This window comes from Narcine bancroftii, chromosome 12 (assembly GCF_036971445.1).
Source record: "Narcine bancroftii isolate sNarBan1 chromosome 12, sNarBan1.hap1, whole genome shotgun sequence".
NCBI lineage: Eukaryota > Metazoa > Chordata > Chondrichthyes > Torpediniformes > Narcinidae > Narcine > Narcine bancroftii.
The window spans coordinates 95399022-95421933 of record NC_091480.1 but is presented as its reverse complement, the minus strand read 5'-3'; the positions used below and the strand labels follow the sequence as shown (position 1 = coordinate 95421933).

At 41.4% G+C, this 22912-nt stretch overlaps 2 protein-coding genes across 4 annotated transcripts in view; both read right to left on the bottom strand.

Annotated features, from left to right (window-relative positions):
* Nucleotides 1–453: 453 nt before the first annotated feature.
* rdm1 (RAD52 motif containing 1) lies at nt 454–12176 on the bottom strand. The gene is made up of 7 exons (XM_069906426.1): nt 12042–12176; nt 11124–11306; nt 8141–8272; nt 6435–6606; nt 4328–4426; nt 3329–3414; nt 454–2617 (listed from the first exon to the last, which is right to left on the bottom strand). Exons 1-7 carry the CDS (start codon nt 12162–12164, stop codon nt 2528–2530), a joined length of 885 nt encoding a protein of 294 aa, XP_069762527.1. The 5' UTR covers nt 12165–12176; the 3' UTR covers nt 454–2527.
* A 4133-nt stretch (nt 12177–16309) lies between these two features.
* LOC138746574 (somatotropin) overlaps nt 16310–22912 on the bottom strand; it is a 28448-nt gene continuing 21845 nt past the window's right edge. For all 3 annotated transcript variants that reach the window (XM_069904865.1, XM_069904864.1, XM_069904866.1), the window contains 4 exons: nt 19113–19276; nt 18888–19004; nt 18317–18457; nt 16310–16574 (listed from right to left, as the gene is read on the bottom strand). In XM_069904865.1, the coding sequence (XP_069760966.1) occupies nt 16374–16574; nt 18317–18457; nt 18888–19004; nt 19113–19276 (623 nt within the window). In that variant the 3' untranslated portion in view covers nt 16310–16373. The remainder of the gene's footprint in view (nt 16575–18316; nt 18458–18887; nt 19005–19112; nt 19277–22912) is intronic.

Here is a 22912-nt window from a genome sequence, read left to right as displayed (position 1 = left end):
GTCCCCTCGAGATCCAGGGGGAGGGGACAGTTGAGAACAGTGGGTTTCAAAATGGCCCCTAAACTCACATTCCACTTTAAGTCATCCCAATGCCATAAATGTTCTGTGATTAGTAAGGGATTGCTTAAGGTGAGTGGGAAGGTTGAGAGTCATTGCCCTCGACCCAATTGTTACTGAAATATTTGGCTTGAGAAAAATTGTCATTGGCCCATTTCCTTTGAAGTTATGAGACCATGCACATAACGAGTCAATGAGGGATGATTAAAACAAGTAGGACCTGGCCACTGGCCAGCCCCCCCTTTGATAGGTAGGTTCTCCCCCCACCCCCCCGACAGGTAGATCCTGGCCACCAGCCCTCCCCCCCCAAAGACAGGTACGTCCCAGACAGTACCATTTCCCCCCCCGCCCCACTGTAGACAGGTAGGGCCAACTTTCTCACCCGGTTTTAAAAATTTCCCACTTTGCTATTTATTGCTAGCACTTTCCCAAGGACCCTTATAAAGATTTATATAGGTTGACACAACAACAGGGGCTAAAGGGGTCATACTGTACATAAAGCTTAATAATATTTAATAATTAGGCATGATTAATTTTGTTCAAATACAAGATCATAATACATTAGATTAAGGGCAGGTCCACCAACACTTGATAAGTCATGACGTCACCAGTAGAAGGTAGAGCAGTCCTCACTACAGAAATGGCTCCTTGCAAGTGTGAAAGCATTCAGTGTCCCAGTGAGGAGTGGTCGTGGGAAAAGCCAAACTCCCATTCCTATCCCAGGACACTGAATGGGATGCAAGTATGAAAGGGGAAGTAGAACAATCATGAACCATGAAGAACTGTAACTAGAAATGCTACACAAAGTATTTATTGCAATAAAATACATTCTCCCCCCCCCCCCAAAAAAAGGGCTATTTCAAGCGTCGCAAATGGATCACAATGTCACAATTGTTACCGTAGCAAAACAGACTCAAATAGATTGGAAATTGTAATACAAATAAAAACAAACTCTGGCAAATTATGAAATTTTTAAAATAACCAAAGCATTAAAATGATCAAAATGTATAGAGAGCACAAATTTAAAATTCTTCAGGGATGAGGACACTCTGCATGAAATACCATCAACTACAACATTGCCAAAATGATTGGAAGTCACTTCCAGTTGTCAAGATGTGGCAAATTCTATATGATAGAATCAAATAGGCAAACTTACAGTAGTGTTGTCAATTCAAACAGACACTTTAAAATACATGTACACCCAAGTACCCTGCTTAACATTTAATGAGATGTAGTCTAAACACTCAGGAGGGACTTAAACCTCTACTTAAAAAGGGCTCAAATAGTTCTGGAAACTTAGGATCTTGGCATGAAGCCTTGGCTTCTCTGCTGCAACACAAACATGGAACAAATCACCTGTTGGCTTAGAGGAATTGGTTGTGAGGCCTAGGGCAAGTCATGTCGCCACTTGGCCCTGGGATGTGGGGCTCAGGACTGCACCTTCACCAGTATGCAACTGCATACACCCACTCCCAGCACAGACACACTTTGAAGACCCTGGTCTCTCCCATCATCTGCTGGATGCCCAACAGAGGTTGTCTCCTTGTATTTGGCCGCACAGCTCTTTCCCAGGCCAGAGGTTTCTCGAAGATCATGAGAAATGAGCCTAGGAGCTGGCAGGTTCGTCACAAAGCAGGTGCTACCAACATGGCCCGTTTCCGCTCCATAAATGGATATATGGTTTCCATCACACAGAGCTATGGGTTATTCTTTACTGTGGAGCAGCAGTGGGAAAACCAAGGATTTGTGCCAAGTTCCCAGCACTGCCATCGTGTGTCTCTCCACCTACAATCTTTTTAGCTCTTGTTCCTGGGACACATCCATAGCATTAAGGAACGTACCAGAGTAGCTTCATTGCAGTCATTTCCACTAAACACATTAGATTGATTATAAACGTTTGTTCTCCAAATTTTTCTTTACTTTTTTTAAAAATGAAGTCACACAGCACAGGAACAGGCCTCAAGCCAACCCAATTGCATCCAATTAATCTACAACCCTCAGTGGGAGGAAACCAGAGCCCCAGAAGAAACCCATGCAGACTCTGGGATAAAGTACAGATTTCTTAGCCAGCACTGGATTCGAACCCTGGTCGCTGGCACTGTAACAGCATTGCACTAATCACTACTGTAACCCTGCTGCCCCCAATGTTAACTCTACAAACATGCAAGAGTGAGGCCAGAAGGTGCTGCAGTTTGTTCTTTCATGCTTCTTTCAACTGAACATAAGTGTTAATTTTAAATCTTCAAGGGGCTCAAAGTTTAATGAGCACCATTGTGGTAGCCGTGCTGCAACACCAAATGTAGTGGTCGACCATTTATTGCTCAACACCACAATTCCAAAGGCAAGTTTTCAGATCAAGTCTAGTGAATCAGTGTTTTTTTTTGGTTTATTTTGGATCACAACACAAAATAGGTTAATTCCACAGCCCTGGAATGAATATGTCCATAGACCAAAAGTTTCTCATTCCAATTCATTCAATGGAATCCATGTTAAAACTGAGATCTGAGAGGATTTCTTCCTGACCGTTGTGTTCAAACTGACTCCATGAAATTTCATTCACCTACAAAAAGAGAAACACTAAGTTTTATCCCCAGCTTTCTGCAATGAACAAGCCAATGAGAAACTACCTAGAATTGAATTGGTTTGATCATAGCATCGGTACATTTTCTCTCCAAACAAATAGGTTATTCACTCCTTCAAGGGCTGCTCTGCCATCCAACATGAACTTGACTGACCTACATCAACTATCATTTTCTCCTCTCCCCATATTTCTTCATTCTCCAAATTCTTTAGTCAACAGAAAACTATCAATTTTCATTTAGAACACAGTTCTGAGTCTCCACAATCCTCCAGGGAAAACAATGGCAAATATTTACCACCTTTTGTGAAGAAATTTATCATTTTGTAATCTTGGATAAAACAACCCTGGCAAATTATTCAAGAACTTTTAATGAGATTATCTCCTCTTCTGTGGAATTTACAAGTCTAACTGCCTCAGTCTCTTCCTGCACAACAGACCAACTAATCCAGAAAGAAGACTAGTAAATTATCTTTGTACTCCAAGGCAAAGATTCCTTTGAAGGCATAGAGTCCAAAACTGCTGTAAATACTCTGGCTTAGTCTCAGCAAGGCCCTGTCCAATAGCAAAATTGCATTAGAGCCTTAAATTCCATAAAACTTTTAAAGATGACCCAATTGTATTTGGACAAGAGGAAACAATTTTCCAATTCTAACCAAAGCTTTCACGTACTGATAGGCCTAGTGACTGTACCTGCAGCTGTGACTGAAGCTCCTCCTCTGTGAAATGGTCCATTTCACTGTGCTCTAAACGCCACTGGATGGAAACCTTCCCATTATCTACAAGGGGGGGGGGGGGGAAGAAAATGAAATGAATGGTCAGGACCTGGTTCCTCCAAATAGCAAGCTGATAACACATGGCATCATATTTCAAATATTTAATTCATCCCATTTATTAAAAATCAGAAAGACTTTCATTTCATCATTAAAAACAAGGATTAGACAGAGCTTGTTGGGGAACTGCAGGAAGAGGGAGCCACTCACCTCGTAGTTCTGTCAATTACATGTCATTTGATCTAGCACTACAAGGACTGCCTAAAGAAATCTCTTGGTGCCTGCCACATTGACCACCACCAGTGGGCTGATCTCGCCTCAAACCGTGCATCTTGGCGTCTCAAAGTTCAGCGGGCAGCAACCTCCTTTGAAGAAGACCGCAGAGCCCACCTCACTGACAAAAGACAAAGGAGGAAAAACCCAACACCCAACCCCAACCAACCAATTTTCCCCTGCAACCGTGTCTGCCTGTCCTGCATCGGACTTGTCAGCCACAAACGAGCCTGCAGCTGACGTGGACATTACCCCTCCATAAATCTTCGTCCACGAAGCCAAGCCAAAGAAGACAGGGACTAGTGGAGTGGAATGCTCGAATGCCACTCATTCAGTTTGATGTGTGTATCATTTGATACAAGTTCTGCAATTAGTTGTGTTCCTTTAAAAGGGGGGCAAGTTAATTTACTTTGTCATTTGTATTCACAACAAATCAATGCAATCCAACTGTTTGAATTAAGGAAAGGCACCAAAAAAAAGTGGAAAAACAAAAATTAACTAGCACTTTTATATTTAGAACAGACGTTAAAATTTGTTTGCTCTCCTTTCGATTCTAGTTAACTCTTCCTGCAAGACCTGGGTGAGGTCTCTTTTCCACTCATCACTCTGCTTTGGCTGTCAAATCTGGGATAGTGAAAAGCTTCACCTAGAACAACAAGGACCACCTTCTGGAATGCATCTGATAAAGCTTTCTGTATTGCAGATTTTTGAGTCCTTTCAAGCATCAATGCACAATCCAATGGATCTGCAACAGAAAAAAAAAGATTTTCATTAGTCAGTGAATTGGAAATCCATAAATGCTAGTAATATCACTGCAGGCACATCAGAAAAAAACATATTTAAGCAGCTTCAATAAGCTCTATATTTTGCCACATTTAGGAAAGCGAGTAACTATTCACATGCAAGATGGAGATTGAAAACTTGGCTGAATGGTGCACCAGTAACAACCTTGCACTCAATGTCACCAAAACTCAGGAACTGATTGATGGCTTCAGGAAAGGAAAACCAGAGGTGTACAATCCAGTGATCATTGGTTGGGGGGGTGGGGGGGAAGAAGAAAGAGAGCAAATTCAAGTTCTTCAGAGTCACCGTCTCAGAGGATCTGTCCTGGACCAAACGCCCCAATGGCATCGTGAAGAAAGGACGTCAGCGCTTCTACTTCCTCAGAGGTTTGGTATGACACCAGAAACCTTGGCCAATTTCTACAGAGGTGTGGTGGAAAGTGTGCTATGGGAACAAAGCCCTCTAAAATGTAGTGGACATAGCCGAGGGCATCACAGGCAAAACCTTCCCCACTATCAAGTAATGTACAGAGAACGCTGCTGCTGGAGAGCAGCATCAATTATCGAGGACCCACACCATCCAGCACGTGCTTGGCTCTCGCTGCTGCCATTGGGAAAGAGGTAGCGGTGCCACAAGACTTGCACCCCCAGGTTCAGGAATAGCTGCTTCCCACACCACCCCCCCACCATCAGACTCCGTGTAGATTGTGCAGTTTACTTTTTGCACTGCCAGTGGACTCTGCTACAACTGCTGGAAAAAAGAACCTCAGGGTTGTACGTGATGTCATTTATATACTCTGACAATAAATCTAAACACTGATTCAAATGGAACCCGAAGCTTATTCCTTAAATTCACGGTGACCATTTAATTAGGGCCCTTCTAGTGAAGGTCTCATCTAAAAGGCTTACAACACTGTACCTCCAACACATGGGAGTGAAGAACATTACTGTAGTTGAGTCGGTATGAGAAACTAGTCGCGGTGAACAAAAAGGATTCTATTCATTTGGTATTGAATTGAAGTCTTGGCAGTTGCACCTTAACTTTGGAAGAACCAAGGACCAGGCTTGTCCAGTAAAGACTGACAGACCAACTTCATATTGCAACTGAGGCAATCCAATTTAAATTAATCTACCTCAGAGCAGACTTAAAATAGACTCTCCCCATCGATCTGATCAAAACCTCACAATTTCCAATTTATTTTTGAGGGTAACAAAGTTAATTAAAAAAACCCAACCAAAATGCTGGAGAAACTCAGCTGGTCAAACAGCGTCCTTTATGTAGTAAAAGCAGAGATACGTAACTGACATTGAGGGCTTGAGCCCTTCATCAAAGACCCATACTTTGAAGGGCTCAAGCCCGCAATGCCAGTTAAGCTACGTAAAGGACACTGTTTGACCTGCCAAGTTTCTCCAGCATGGTGTGTTTTTACTTCAACTACGGTGTCCACAGAATGTTGCGTTTTACTTTTCACCTCATTGGACAGATGGGTTATTCTGAATTCTAATGTTTTGCCCTTTGTCCCAATTCTAATAAAATACAGGTTTCTATTTTTTTTTAATTATTGTGAACGGAGTCTGATATTTATTGTGTTATCCATGGTTTGGTTTTGTACTAAATAGAGAACGTAGATTTTAAAAGTCATCTTTCTCATATGAAAACAAAATGCAACAGTAAACTTTAAATTTACGACTAATAGTTTGTTATTAAGAAGGAGTTTGCAATCTAGGTGCAATCTAGGTCTCAGCTACAAGTACTCCAGGACACGTTTAAACGGCAGAGTGCAGATGCAGGGCTGTATAGCTGAAGCGGTCACCCTTTCAGACGTGCCAAATTTTATATTGATACTAGCCCTTTAACCAATGCCATCAGAAATTTAAAGCATTTACTCACATTTAAAGAAATTGATCTGCATGAATGAAAATGAGATGTTACAAAACAAATTTCTCTATTCAGAGCTAATTATTTCTTACCAGTGGCATCTTGGGTATCAGATACCTCTGAAACCCCGATACCTCTGCAACACACATCATAATGTTTGAACTTAACTTCCATAATGCAAAGGTACTTTAGACTCCTTTTCAGTGCCTGCACCATTTCTTGCGAGTCTTCTTCACGTCCATCTGTATCAGAAATCTTCTGTAGCTGTGAGTTAGGAGACGAATTATGATGGTGACTGAGAACTACAACAAAGGAGAGACTGTTCTTGTACTTGACAGAGGCATAATTTATAAAAGGCCAGAAAAGTATCAAATGATCATGTACTCAAGTCGTTTCAAACACTGGGTGCCCAGATTTAACATTTTGAGAAATTAATTTCTGGATGAAAATTATTGCCTTATCTTTGTGAAGAAGCCAGTATTCTTGAGCACTAAAAGAGAACACTTTCTCTCCCCCCCCTCCCCCATTTCTGTTACATTGCTCCTCATACCCACGATGAGCTCTCAACAGCATACCAGTTAGAGTAACACCATTACAGCGCCAGGAACTCTGGTTCGAATCCCGCGCTGTCTGCAAGGAGTTTGTACATTCTCCTCATGCCTTCTACCCTTCAAAATGGATGTGGGCTGTAGGCTCATTGGGATATTTAAGTGGCTTGGGCTGGAAAGGCCTGTAATGTCCAGGACATATCCAAAATTAAATATGGTTTGCTATACAAACCCACCAACTACCATGATTACACTTCCCATCTCGTCCCCTCTCTCAATTCTTCAGTCTTTGCCTGAATGGTGCCTTCATTCCATGACGCCCCAGAGGTGTAGTCAGGTTCTGAAGCTAGGGGAAGTGAGCGCAAGAAAGACACCATGAGGCATACCTATCAATTTTAAATTCATTACACAGTCAGCCCTCCGTATCAGAGAAGTAAAGAACTTGGCCTCGATTTGGATGAAGCACAAAAAAGATTTATTATGATACCCTTAGCTGTAGCAAAAAATGTATAATGTTAACCTGGAAATCAGAAGAGAGCCTGAGAATACAGCAATGGTGCATAGAAATGGATAAATGTATTCCATTGGAAAAAATAACATAATTTAAGAAATAACATCACAGTAATCGAACAAATTTGGGAACCGTACATGGAACACAACAGAGAGGGCCTACCGCGGACCTCCACCCCCTAAAAGGACAGAATGAGAAGATGACGAAGTGAACTGACCCAGTGTGTAAAAGTAGATGACACAATTTTCTTGTTTATTTTCATTGTGTGATGACATAGTTTAATGGGTTTAATGCATTGTATATGTTGAACATTTAGTGGGTGGGGAGTGGGGGGGGGGGTGGGAAGGAGGGAGGGAAAATAAAAGGGGAGAAAATGACACTGTACATTCAAGAGGGAAATGTTTGTGTGTATTTTGGTCAATATGGTTCATAGTGTGAAAAAAAAAAAATTATTATTTTTTTTAAAACAGACTCCAAAATGTTGGAACTCTACCCAACCACACAGGCTCACTAGAAGGACCACAGTGCTTAAAGGAACCAAAACTACCTTATGAAAAACAGTTAGTGATGGAGAATAAATGGCACATCTTGTCAGTGATGCTCACATTCTGAAAACAAATACAAAACAATTCCTTGGAAGTAATGATCTGGAATAATTTCTACAGAGATATCAAATCAAGTTATACTTCAAATGTAAATTGTTTTATGCTACCTTGAACAGAATCCTCATTCGACTTACCACAATTATGCGACTGGACCATTTATTGAAACCAAGGAAGTAATTAGCCAATTCTTGGCATTTGATACTGTTTAGAGGTGGTTGGTTCTCTCGAAACTCTGCCACAGATCGCTGCTTTGTGCACATTTGAACCTGTACAAAAATTAAAACTGCATTACTATTAATAGCAAGATATATTGCATTGGATATTTACAGGAGACTACAAAGAACAACTCACGACAACTACAACTTTGGAGTCATTATAAGGTAAAATTTGCAACGTTAGCATCTTTATATTTTCATTATATGGCTTCATGAAGTCCATTTAAACAAATTGAAAATTGGAATAAGACTGCATTCAATTCACTGGAGTTTTCACCCTCATTTTCAAGGTAGCTGCATACATACTGCAAGGTCTTTTCCTGTTATTTAAAATAGTGCAATTTACAGAAAATTTAGACCAGCAATATCTTTATTTCAATTGAAAATAATGATGTGACTATATGCAATTATCATTGTCTGAGAGGACAAAGCATGGAGCAGTTTGGAAGATCCACAGACAGCAGTCCAAAAAAAATTATATGGGAAGCATGGTTGGATGGACAAAATAGTTTCTATACAACCACAATTAATTCACAAACCCAGACAAGGATTAAACTGTGGTTATCTTCTTCCATGATGAAGCCACAAACCAGACAAGGGTCAAACACAAAAATAGACCCAGAAGAATTCTCTCCTCTTTTCCAAAGAGAGCAAAGTGGTCTTCGTTAATTCAAAAGCCACTGATTCGGTGTTCCCCTTCTTCCACGTCTAACGCACAACAAACAGCACCAATTCTGGCTACTGTAACTCAACCTTGTCTTTCACAAGGTTCCAACCACAGTATATCACAGGGTTTTGACTTTTATGAACTCCAATCTGAACTGTTCCAAAACTGAAACAAAATGTCTGAATTTGGTAATAAATTTCTCCAAGTCATGTGACAGTTACATCATAGACGAGGTGAGTCCTAATTCCTGCAAACAACACGAACCTCAGTTTTATTTTACCAAACTTCTGTTCCTTTTTCAAAACCACATCATATCCACAACCTCTGACCTCATCTCTTTTCAAGAGGCTCAAGTGGCTTTTATTAAAAAAAAAAATGGCTTTTCAGCAGTTCTTGAATAATTAAGACAGACTTGAAATCCATTAGTTCTCTCGGTCCAAGATGCTTCGACTCTGAGAATGAACACTCTTCTCGGAAAACAATGGTTCTCTATAAATGTGTTATGACCTGCGTGTGATCCTGTACTAACCCATAGCTAATTTACTAATAGATACAACATTAACTCTATAATGTACTTTACCAAGACATTTTTTATAAAATAGTTTAACATTAACACAAATCCATTACACCTTGTCCTCACCTACCACCCCACTAGCCTCCACAACAAACATTATTTTCTGCAATTTCTGTCAGCTACAACAGGTTCCCACCACCAGACACATCTCCACCTTCCATAGGGACTGCTCCTTCTGTGCCTCCCTTGTCTATTGATCCCTTCCCACTAATTGCCTCCCCTTGGCACCTTCCCCCATGACCACAGGAAGAACCACACGCACCCACACCTCCTCCCTCACTACTATTTGCCCTCCCCAAACAGCCCTTCCAAATGAAGCAGCACTTGACTTGTGAATCTGCAGGAGTCATCTACTGCGTCGAGTGCTCCTGTTCCGGCCCGCTCTACATCCGAGAGGCTGGGAGATCGCTTCGCTGAGCATCTTTGCTCTGTGTCCATCAGTTCTGTGCTCCACTCCCTTGTCCACGTCGTCAATATACCGCCAATCCAAAGATACCTGTAAATTGGAGGAGCAACACCCAATATTCTGCCTGGGCACTCTCCAACCAGATGGCCTTAAAGTAGAGGTCTCTGCTTTCTGCCAGCCCACTCCCTGTTCTCCCTCCCAACTCCATCCCCTATGCTCCAGCTTTCCACCCCTCTTCCCATTTGTTATTTTGCTCTCCCTCATCCACATGCGAACTCTTACCAGTGGCTCTGTGCTCCTCTCTCCCTCACCCCCCCAATTTTGCTCACATCTTGAAGGGCTCAGGTACAAAACATTGGTTGTGTATCTTCACTCTAATGGAGCATGGGCATTTAACCTGCTGAGTTTCCCCAGTAGTAGTAGTCCTTCTACTACAATATTCGCAGGCCTTCGAGTCTTACACCAGTAAATAAGGACATTCTAGTTCAAACTTGTTATTATCTTTCAATTGTAAAGTACATGGCATTCTTCAGACCTCAGTATAAAAATATGCAAACATCTACAGACAGAGCTGGGCTGATTCATGCCAGACACGACTACTATGAAGCTAGAAATAAATTAGGAAGAGTAGCTGGGTCATGGGTGTCAAATCTATTTAATGTTCATTCTTAAAATTATATATTCCAACCTTGTCATTCTACTTCCACTATCAAAGTTATTATCCCAAAACAAAACTTTGTACATCTCCATCCTCAAGACCAGCCCTGTGGGACAGGCTGGGAAGGTGTAACTAATATCAAGACAGGAAAGTATCATTAAAAAAATGAAGTGGCACACAGTAGTAAAACACCAATAAAATATTTAAAGTCCACAAGTAGAAAAATCCCTCACTGCAAAAAAATGTATTAAATTATGTTATTATACTTAATTCAATAAAGGGAATTTCCAGAACCATTTCACAACACGGAACAGCCAAAAACAACCAAGGAATCATTAAATCCAAGCAAAGCTAACAATAGAGAAACAAAGGAATTAAGAGACAGGGAAAAATACATTAAAACGCTAATTAATGCCAGGGGTTCACCTCCTCAGAAATGTCAATAAATTAGGTTTTGTCCACAAATGCTACCAGGTTTGATTTTTTTTTTGGGTGTTGGAAAACGAGTTGTTACAGTATTTTACTCTGGAGAAAATAATTTTTCAATAGCACAAAACAGACATGTAATGAACCACGCCACTTTAAAATATTGCTCACCTTCAAGGGCACTTTTTGAAATAAACACTGGTCATTTGTAACTTTCTGTGCTCTGCTGGCACTCAGCGCTGAATAATATTTGACAATGGCATAATAACCTGGTTCAGCCACCACAGGAGCATTTCTACATACTCGCAAAAAGTAGATGAGCCCATATTCAGAGAAAGTTTTGAAAAGGTAATCCTACAAACAAGGAAACATCCGTTGTAACAATTCTGCTCTTCCCCCCCCCCCTCTTCCCCCCCCCCCCTCTTCCCCCCCCCCCTCCTCTTCCCCCCCCCCCTCCTCTTCCCCCCCCCCTCCTCTTCCCCCCCCCCTCCTCTTCCCCCCCCCCCTCCTCTTCCCCCCCCCCTCCTCTTCCCCCCCCCCCTCCTCTTCCCCCCCCCTCCTCTTCCCCCCCCCCTCCTCTTCCCCCCCCCCTCCTCTTCCCCCCCCTCCTCTTCCCCCCCCCCTCCTCTTCCCCCCCCCCTCCTCTTCCCCCCCCCCTCCTCTTCCCCCCCCCCTCCTCTTCCCCCCCCCCTCCTCTTCCCCCCCCCTCCTCTTCCCCCCCCCCTCCTCTTCCCCCCCCCCCTCCTCTTCCCCCCCCCTCCTCTTCCCCCCCCCTCCTCTTCCCCCCCCCCTCCTCTTCCCCCCCCCTCCTCTTCCCCCCCCCTCCTCTTCCCCCCCCCTCCTCTTCCCCCCCCCCTCCTCTTCCCCCCCCCCTCCTCTTCCCCCCCCTCCTCTTCCCCCCCCTCCTCTTCCCCCCCCCCTCCTCTTCCCCCCCCCTCCTCTTCCCCCCCCCTCCTCTTCCCCCCCCCCTCCTCTTCCCCCCCTCCCCCTCTTCCCCTCTCCCCCTCTTCCCCTCTCCCCCTCTTCCCCTCTCCCCCTCTTCCCCTCTCCCCCTCTTCCCCTCTCCCCCTCCCTTTTCCCCTCTCTCACATAAATTTCAGCCTCAGAGCCTCTGGGGAGAAGGTTGCAGACAAACAGAGTTTTATCGTTTCCAGTGGGAACGCGAAACTCCACCACTTCTGCCTGCACCGCGCCCACAACGTTCACAGCCATCGCCACATCTCGCACCGCCAAAGCTTCAAATGGAAACTAACCACCACTCACAGCTGCTTCCCGGTGAGCATCGGCTCTGGATTGGACAGATCCAGGCCCCGCGCCTTCGCTCAGCCAATGGGCGGCTGCGGTGACGTATCATCAATTGGTTACAAGAGACTGTAGCAGTTCCCTGCTCACTCGCCCCGCCGTCTGTGTGTTTTTCCCACTCGGTTGGTTCCTACTGAGAGTTTAACCAGTGTTTTGCAGTGTTCTTCAGGAACAACTAATGAAATAAATGTTTCAAAGCAAGGAAGTAACGCCAGCAGTAAGATAATTTTATTTCAGGTTTCCTCAGGATATCGTATGTCGCTGGTTCTCTCTCCCATTTCACGATTTTTCCCAATTGCCTTAAGCACTTCTGTTATCGTTGTAAGTATTTGTGTTTATTTGTATCGTGACTTCATGATTCTTACAATCAAAATATCTCTAATTAAATATCAATTACAAATACTGAGAGTTCTAGAAACCTAAATTATAAGTTATTAGTCTGTAAGTTTGACGTCTGTAGTAGGTAAATTAATGGAAAGCATTTTTAGAGAATGTATATGCAAGTATCTGGAGAGACAGGGTCTGATCAGGAACACTCAATGTGGATTTGTGTGTGGAAGGTCACGTTTGACCAATCTTCTTCAATATTTTTGGAAGAATGTTGATGAGGGTAGAACCTTTGATAAGGTTCTGCATGGAAGGTTAGTTAGGAAAATTCAGTCATTAGATGTTAATTTTGATATAGTCAATTGGTTTCAACAGTGGCTGGAAGGGAGTTGTTAGAGAGTTGTAGTGGTTAACTGTCAGGTTAGAGGGTGGTGACCAGTAGTGTGCCTCAGGGATCTGTATTGGGCCCATTGTTGTTTGTCATATACACGAATGATCTGGTGATGGGGTGGTAAATGGATTAGTAAATATGCAGATGATACTAAAATAGGTGGAATTGTGGATAGTGAAGATTTTCAAAGATTGCAGAGGGATTTGGGCTGCTTGGAAGAGTGGGCTGAAAGGTGGCAGATGGAGTTTAATGCTGATAAGTGTGAGGTGCTTCATTTTGGTAGGAATAATTAAAGCAGGACGTACATAGTAAATGGGAGGGCATTGAGGAATGCAGTGCAGCAGAAAGGTCAAGGAATAACAGTGCATCAATCCTTTAAGGTAGAATCTCATGTGGATAGGGTGTTGAAGGTTTTTAATATGTTGGCCTATACAAATCAAAGCATAGAATACAAAAGTTGGGAATTGATGTTGATACTGTACAAGGCATTGGTGAGGCCAAATTTAAAGTATTGTGAGCAGTTCTGGTCACTGAATTATAGGAAGGATATCAAAAGGTAGAGAGAGTGCAGAGAAGATTTGTGAAAATGTTACCTGCAATTCAGCAAATTTGTTCTTTGGAACATAGAAGGTTGAGAGAGGATTTGATAGAGGTATTTAAGATTATGAGAGGGATACATAGAGTTGATGTTATGGGCCCATAGCACCCCAAAACCCAGCAGCAATAGAAATTAACTAAGACAAATAGTTACTTAAACAAAAGGTGCTTTTAATTATCTTTAAACATGAAAACAGAATCAAACTTTAACTTATTACTATTAACTGCCTTCTAATTCTCAGTGCACATGTATATACAGGGAGGTTCTTGTCGGTTTTCAGAGAGAGATTTGTTGCTCGTTGGACACCCACAACTGATTCCTTTCTTCTGATCAGCCACTTCAATGTCTTGCCAAAGAAACTTGCCCCATCAGGGTTTTCCAGATGATAACCTCTTTCTTTTAGGTCACAACAGAGTTCCTTTTTGTTTCCCTATTTCAAGTGAAACATTATGTAGCCAGCCATCTTCTCTTGTATGGACCATAAGTGCTTTGACCAGGCTGAACTAAGAATTCACAACCTGTCTTCAAAATGGGGTTTTTCCACAAGCTTGTCCTGTTCCAGTCCCAAATCTTCTGAGTTCATTCTTCTCTTGCTTTCCAAAGCAGTCTGTTACTCCACAGCTTGTCCAATTTACATCTACTTGTGAAGTCCTGATAGGCAATCTTCAATGTTTTTGGAAAGGCACTGAACTGTCTGGTTTGAGCCAAGCTCTGGCATTTTAAATGAGATCTGCTTTGAAGTGTTTGTATGTGACCCACACTTTATATAAAAAAAACCTGCCACAATTTATCTCCTATAAAACATATCTATATACAATATAAAATATAACATAATCTGTCACAATGTCGATAGGCTTTTTCCATTGAGAGTAGATTGAAACAAAGTTCATGAGTTAAGGGACAAAGGTTTAGAAGTAACATGAGGGGGAACTTCTTTACTCAGAATGGTGGCTGTGTGGAATGAGCTTCCAGGAGAAGTAGTGGCGGCAGAGTCAATTTTGTCATTTAAGGAAAACTTTGGATAGGTATATGGATGGGAGGGAACAGAGGGTTATGGGCAAGGTGCAGGTAGGTGGGATTAGAGGAGAGTACTTAGTTCATTGTGGACTAGAAGGGCCAAAATGGCCTGTTTCCATGCTGTAATTGTTATATGGTTAAATAGAGTTTTGTTCATCTCACTTTCTCTGTGCCCATCCTTCAATGTAACTAGTCTCATCCATAGCACAATTCTCAAAAGAAAATCGACAATTCATCTGATCAAGCTTTTCCATGCTGCTCCATGGACTTCAGACACTGATGTGTAATGGGATGAGTGATGATTAGGCTTTACTGTCCTATACAAAAGTTCCTTGTGTTAATGTGGATATTAACTTAACCAAGTTAAGTCCAATCACAAAATTAAAAATGTCTAAATGTGTTATCTTCATATGGAAAAAAAAAGTAGTTTACTATCTTTTATTTCAGGGAAGGAGATCTGTCACCTTGTTTAGTCTGATCTGACTTTAGCCTCATAAAATGGCCCTAACAAGCCACTGAATTGTATAATTGCCATTATTTTAAAATGGATCATATTAGCTTGCATTGACCTGGTGACACAATATTGACAGCGCAAATCTTTTTACTTTTTACAGACATCTCTGGCTGGTGTTTAATTTGGGACAGCTTTTCAATACACAACTGAAAGCAACAACTTTAAATATTTCTACACCCCGAATCATGTTACAGACAAGACATCTTCAGCCTTCTCTGCATCACATTTCTTGCCAATGTCCTCTCACCACCAATCAGACAGACCCACCTGAAATGAAGAAGTATGAGGGAGTGGACATATGGCAGGAGGTAGTTGATTACCACCTACTGTCCTCTCTCACTTGTTGAATGCTCCATGTTGAACGATACCACGAGGAAGCAGGAAAAGTAGCGTGAACAAAAAGAGGATTTTGGACAAGGGATTCAAATGTTTTGTCATTCCACTACTGAAGAACATATTCTAGTTCTGTCGGACTGCTGCCCTTCAGGATCTTTATCAAGTAAGGCAAAAATTAGTGCATTTGAATATAACTCTTTTATACAGTCGTTTGAAATATATGCTTACAGGTACAGTATATGTATTTTTAGAGCTTTAACACTCTTCGATGAAGGGCTGGAAAAAATTCTGTTCTTGAAGCAGAAATCGTACTGCATAGCAGCCCCTGATAGCTTGAATACACATGAAATTGTTTCACCTTGGAAGCTAAGCAGGCTCAGGCCTAGTCAGTACCGGAGGGAAGATCACCTGGGAACACCTGGTGCAGGTTTCTGTGAGAGGTGCTGGACGAAATGGCAACTCTCTGTCTCCCTTATGGCAGACAAGAGCCAAAGAATTTCGTGCATGTTGCATTCTAAATGTTGTAGTATGTGACAATAATGGAACCTTTACTTTTTACCTTTTCCTTTATAAACCATATTGCAATTGATCAGGAACTTGATAATCAATATCCAAATTGGAAAGAGTTCCCTTCCCTAGATTTATAAATCTCAGATTTATTTTTGAAAATAAAATAATCAGATACTCATTTACAATTCAATACAACAGTTTATTGAAATTGCAAGATAACTGATATTTGCTATGACTTACAATAATCTTTTGGATAGAAATCACATCTGCAGGTAAATATACAGATAACAGAAAATATTTGCAGTTATACATTGTAAATCTTCAGGTATTTATTATATAATATAGAGAGGTTTTTTCAATAATTACTTGAAAGACAGACTAACTTTATTTTGAGTTTTCCTCACTGATTTTGATTATAACCTTACACTACACGGTACAGTTACTCTCTGCAAAACGTTTGCAATTCATAACTTTCAGGTAGGTTTCAACTTTATGCATGTCCTTCTTAAAACAAGCCAGGAGGCCATAGTTTTTCATCAAAGCTTCCTCACTTAAGTCTCCATTGAACCTGTCATAGGAAAAATTCAGCCAAGTAAAGCCTTGTGAAGAACCTCCATCTTCTAGAGCCTGGAAAGATACAGCATGATTACAGTTTACTAGTAATTCCACATTGGAAACATTCTTTTCAGTGAAACTGGTTGTTCAGTATATAACAGCTTTGTTTTGGCCATGCTCTTGTGACGTGTAGTAACATTCACGTCGTATGGTACAACATTATATCAATTTATGTTATGTGCTAAAATTCATAGAAAATTGTGAGTCCATAATCAGTAAAATATAATTTTTCTGGACAACCCAAATAATGAAGCAAAACCATTTGTGAAATCTTGTAAGTATTGGTCTAGAATATTATGATTCCTGAAGGTTTAGATAAAAGAAAGTTTTAAAGTTGTAACCTTTGGTACTACCTGAACATTTTGAAACCATATCGTCCAACCTGCTGGATAAAAGATCTGATGTATTAATGAATAATAAAATTGCTCTGTACTGCAATTACAGACACTTTGTATTGAAGGCCGTGTATCCTTGGAAACTAATCCAATGGCTAAGCCCTATTTGTATATAAATATACAAAGCCATAGAAAAGGAGGAAAAGTATCCAAATCTGTGTTGATTCTTTGCTCAGCTTTAATTGAAAATACCTTCTAATTCAATCTCTAAATATATATCTGAATTATTCTGTGGTAAACTAGTTCCCATTCTTTCCCCCACCTCCAATTAATGTGTGGGCTTGGGAGCTCAAAGTGTCTTTCCCCCCCCCCATACATTAGTGATGTAACTAGTTAAACTGAATGTAAACGATAGGATGCCACCCTTTGAAATTAGGAATGTTGAAACTTGTATATGCTACTGGTTGCTCTATGAAACTAGATTAATCTCGGTGCTTATTCAGTCTTTGGTGATATTAACATCTTTTATGATTTATTCAAGTAAAAACCACTATCAGTTCCTCATTTTACCATTTATCAAGTTGTGAGTATATTAAAGTCACCAGCGATTGTAATGTTGATAAGAGAGACTTCAAAAAGAGCACATGACACAGATGAGGATCTCCACAATTGACAATTTAAGTCAAACTATCTCCTGATTTTACTTTCTGATGCAAGATAATATTTTACTCTATTGAGCCATTTCTGCAAAAAAAGATTGCATTCCTATTTTGCAAGCATCATATTGGTGCAACACCAAATAATCTCAAAATCTGCCTCGAAAGTCGATTTACCAATGCATCTTTTAAATAGCTCCCTATTGATCTAGGTTGTCCCTCTCACCTGAAGAATACATTATAATTCTTGCCCTTTGAACATTCTAGAACCACTACAAACATTTGGTCAAATAGCATCCTTCAATTGATTTATAGTTTGAAATCAGCAGGGATCCAAAGGTGAAAGGCTTCCCCTTATTAACCCTTTTCCCTTTTTGATGCAAATTACACGCACACAAACCTGGCTGGAGTATTTGAGATCAGGGAGTTTGTTAATAAATAATGATGGCTCTGTCAACAATTACAAGGTAACACAACTCCGGAAATTACAATAAGGTTTTCATGGTATTCGCCACGCAACTGGCAGACAAAGCGGATACCTTTCGACTTAAAGGAAGACTCTAAAAGTGGATGGACGCCAAATGAGAGAGGGAATCTCGCGTTGAATTGCCTGCGCGATCAAGTCTTTTGCATCGAGTGGTGATCACGGAGTTGAGAGCAAAATTTGGGCCATTACTCTTGTCTCGTAATTAGAGTATTGCCTGAAGTGTAACGTTACCACCCTTCTTCTTGTGGGAATACAGGTAAGATTGTACCGACTTACTTTCATCAGAGCATAGATGCCTTCTTCCAGGTCCCTTAATTTGTTATAGACTCTGTCCGAGGTCCTGAAAGCCCTGCTGTTCTGCATTGGATTAAGCCAACTCTGAATGAGAAGCAGCGAGAACACCAGCAGCTCCTTATCCTGTGAAAGAGAGAAGAGCAGGTAAATGATTATTCTGTTACCAGCTTGGCGCATTTCATCCCTCACGCAAATACTATCGTTTGTCCATGCAACAAACCAACGGAGTATTCACTCCGGCATGTTCCTCAGACTGAGTTTACTCCTGAATGACTGAGCAGCCAGAATCACTCTCTGTAATCTGTTGGGTTCAACCCTTTCCCAGAAAGGCAGCTTTTACGAATGTCTGCAGACTTTCTCGTTTTACTCCAACCTCCAGTTCTTTTCAGAGTTGATCTCTGACCAACAAGAGGAACCTTCACGTTGAATGGGTCAGCCTCAAGGATGAGGGAATGATGACTTGGGAATCGTTAACAAAGGGACGAACGAAGGAGTTTAAAGCTGGAGACCAGTTTGATTGGGGTTTTTTTCTGCGAGCTCTGTTAACAAATACCGATCGTTGTTGGGCATCTTCTTTTCCAGTCGGTGCAGGGATAGTCTCAGACTGACAGAAAGCAGAAGGCGAACTCTTGTGAGAATGGCGTTGCTCTTCAGGGATATATTTTCGTTCCTGTTGAAATTTAAAAACACAGATGAGATGCATGAATCCGCTACCGTGGCCGATCGATCAAGGTGATTTCATTTTCATCACGAGTCGTGTTTGGGGTTGGCTACGTACGAAATCTTTGCAGGTTTCTGCGGCAACGAGATGCAGATGTTGTGCCCTGTGCACAGCCTTGGCGAACAGTTCGGACAGAGGCAGTAGTGGGAACGCTTCCAGATCCATGGGACATTGCATGGAAACTAACATCAGGGCCAAAACAATGGAACACAGTGACAAACCTGGCGGACAGAGGGAAAACGATGATTAGAAACAACAGAAATGATACAGCGACATCGGGGAAACGATTCGAAAGTTAGTTTAAGCAGGGGGTGGGAGACCAAACACACACTGTTCTACTTTGTCAATGTCACCCCGTGGCTTCGGACAATCAAAGATCTGAAAAGGAAGCGTTTAAATATTGAGATTCCATCATGATCTGCATTTCGCCCCCTTCTTTAGACGACGACTAAAAGCAACCGTGTTAGAAGTCCGGAGACGTCCTCGAGTGTTCCCGAACAAAAAGGCACCCGATGTCGCCAGGTGCCAGTTCTGCTTCTTCCAGTAGAAATGGACAAAGTGACCCATCATCGTCCAGCTAAACTCCAGTGGTTAGCCCCCTTCTATGTCTAATCATCACATTTTAACTTGAACCCTTTTTAACCCAAATTCTCTATCTATAACAGGAAAGTTAAACGGAGACTCTGGAATTGGAAGGGGAAAAGTCTTCGAAAGACGATACACGACAAGGAATTTACAAAGTTAACGGGAAAACATGCCAGCGAAATTCAACCAAAAAAACTTTGACGTTGGGGGTCACCACGTCGACGAAGCACAAAGCAGAAGCTAACCTGAAACCATCCTGTTATGTCACTAGGTAAAGCACAAGATGCACCAAAATTCAGCCAAAGTGACCAGTTCACAGGATTCTAGCATGCCTCCAACTCAACGATTCAACATATATAGTGAGAGATCTATGCATATATTGAAGACTTGGTTGATGGGGCGATATTAATTACGTTTAAAAAGTGTTCTGAACTTTAATGGACGGCGGGATTATTCACTTCCTAACCTGCTCCTGGATGCTTGACCTCTTATACTTGTTTATATGTTCAAGAGAACGTTCTCTTCCACCCACTAAATGACAAAAGCTTTGAGTTTAGTAACGTGAACCAATGACGGAGGGAAAAAACATCATGTTTTTATTCACCATTTTAGCAAGTTGTATGACCAGTGTTTCAACTGTGTTTTACTTTGACCGATGGGGAGGGGGTGGGGGGGGGGGGAACAAGTGCATCGATTGCCAAATGTCAGCAGTATACATTTCACGGAAGAAGAAATTAATAACAAATAAACGCGGCTCCATGAGCTGAGATGGACCTGTGTTTGTTAGATTTTCAATGAGGCGATGTCACTTTGACATTGAACAGGACCCCTGCACTTGAGCTCGCAGTAAGAAGTTGGTGCACAGGAGATGTTCCCGAACGTTTAGTGGATAAAGGTGACGCTGTCTCCCAAAGCTAATAGATGAATTGAGAAAAACAAAACGTTTTTTTCTTTATCAGTATATTTAGACAGCATCCTGTAAAATAGTGTATTTCTGGGACAATATTCCTTTTTCTGCCATATATTTCGATCCAGGCATCTTTAGTTTCGTTTAAATTGATCACAGAATACCAAGGGGGTGAACTGCACAGTGTTATCCGTCTCATTTTATACCGACGTGTACAGAGCACAATTTATAGATGATGGCATTGCAGAAGCAAGTGGGATCGATTAGCTCCAAGCAAGGGCAACATGAGCCCAAGGTTGCAGAGTCCACTCAGGAGCTGCAGGGAAGAAAATGTTGGTGCATACTTTAACACCTTTAAGTCTTCTCCAGGATAGGATAACAGTGTGGTCTTTCAGTGTGTTGGCTGCCTTTCCTCGCCAGTAGGCGATGTGGAGTCCATGGAGCGGAGGAAACTTTTCGTGATGTTCAAAGTGGCATTTGCTACCTTCCCTGACTACTTATCTTGAGCGGAGCAGCTCCCTAACTAGACTGACGTATCCAGCAAGTGTGCTTCTAATGGTGAAGCTGTAGAAGTTGCTGAGGGACAAGGTGGACATCCTTTCCTTCCAAGAATGTAGAGGGATTGGAGTGCTTTCTTGACAGTCGTTTATCCCATCAGGTCATTGGAAATATTCATCCCTAAGAACTTGAATCTCTCTATTCTGTCACCATTAACATGGACAGGGGTGTGAACTCTGCCCACTTTCCTGAAGTCAATTATTATCTCCTTCTTATTGGTAGAGAGTTATTACTTTTGATGCTAGACTTTTAATCTCCATCTGCCATTATTTTTGAGTTTTTTAAAAAAACCCAAAGTTTTCACTAACATATTTACTACATTCATATTTATCCTATGTTAGTAAAAACTTTGTTTTTTTTTAAACCCAAAATAATGGTAGATGAAGAGATTAACAGTCTAACATCAAGGGTAATAACTCTCTACCAATAAGAATTGATATGACACTACTTAGCTTGACTTCTACTTGCAGCCAGGAATAGAGATTTTCATTTTTTTTACAAAAATCTTTGTGTAAAAATTAAAGTTTGGCATATGTAATATGAACAAAAACATGTTTGTATTGCAAGCTCAGGAGAAGAAAAGATTGGATGAACTCTGTCTTTTGCCCTGAATTGGGGTATCAATAACCAGAGGGCATAGGTTTAACATGAGGGTGGAGAGATTTAATTGGAACCTGAGGGGTAACATTTTTACACAGTAACATTTAAGATAAATTTGGACGGATACACAGGTAGGATAGGTTGAGAGGGATATGGGCCAAACACAGACAGATGGGAGACTTGTGAGTGGGAATTTTTGACAGTGTGGGCAAGTTGGACCATAAGGCCTGTTTCCTTGCTGGGTTACTCTTTGGTTCTATCTGGAAATAAAATGGACACGCGCAACTCTAAAGAGAGAAAGTTTTCTATTTTGGATGAAATGTAAATTCCAAGGTAAGGTCCAAGCCACATTTCAATAAAGATTGTTTCCAAATGGTCATTAATCTGTTGAGTACTTCCAGAGTGTATTTTATCATTTTAAAATTATGCATTTCAATGACTTTGCACAATACAGCCATAAATAATGCAAATAGTATCTAGTAAATAGGTGATGTTTTTCTAGGAATCATGAAAATGACAATTTAGCAACACAATTAATGTTTCAATCGAACACTGAGAAATTACTGGTGGAATCATTATTGGGCATGAGGTCAGAAACTGCGTGTTTGAGAGGTGCCGTAGGAGTAACTTTGGTGAGCATTTGCAATGTATTTGGTAAATAGCCTAATAATGCAGCTGTGTTACCAATGCTGGTGGAGGAAGCCCATCCTGATTGGTCATAGTTATTCAACATTAAACCAGCACCTTTGGTCCACTGAGTCTGTCCTAGTCATCGTCCACCCATACACACTGTTTCTATGTTGATTCTCCCAGCATTCCCATTAACCTCCTCCAGATTTTACCACCTGTATCACTATGCTGCCCTGGCAGGGTGTTAGCTTTCCTGAGTGTTTTGGGGAGGGGGGGGGATTGTATTCATGTTTGCATATGGGATGTTTCCAACATGGTCCAGATTAGGATTTTTGCATGTGATGAAATTACTTTAGAATGCAAGGAGGTTTTCCACTCATTTTTGTTGCCATGGTACTTACATGGCTATGTTTCTCCAATGGAGGCCAAACTAATGTAATGCCATTGAGTACCCAGATCAGGTGGTCGGACTGCTTACTGTCCGAGATTATCACCATGTATAGGCATTTCCATGATATACATGGTACCTTTCTCATAATAGCCAAGTCCTTTGGGAGTATCCCAAAGCAGAGTACCC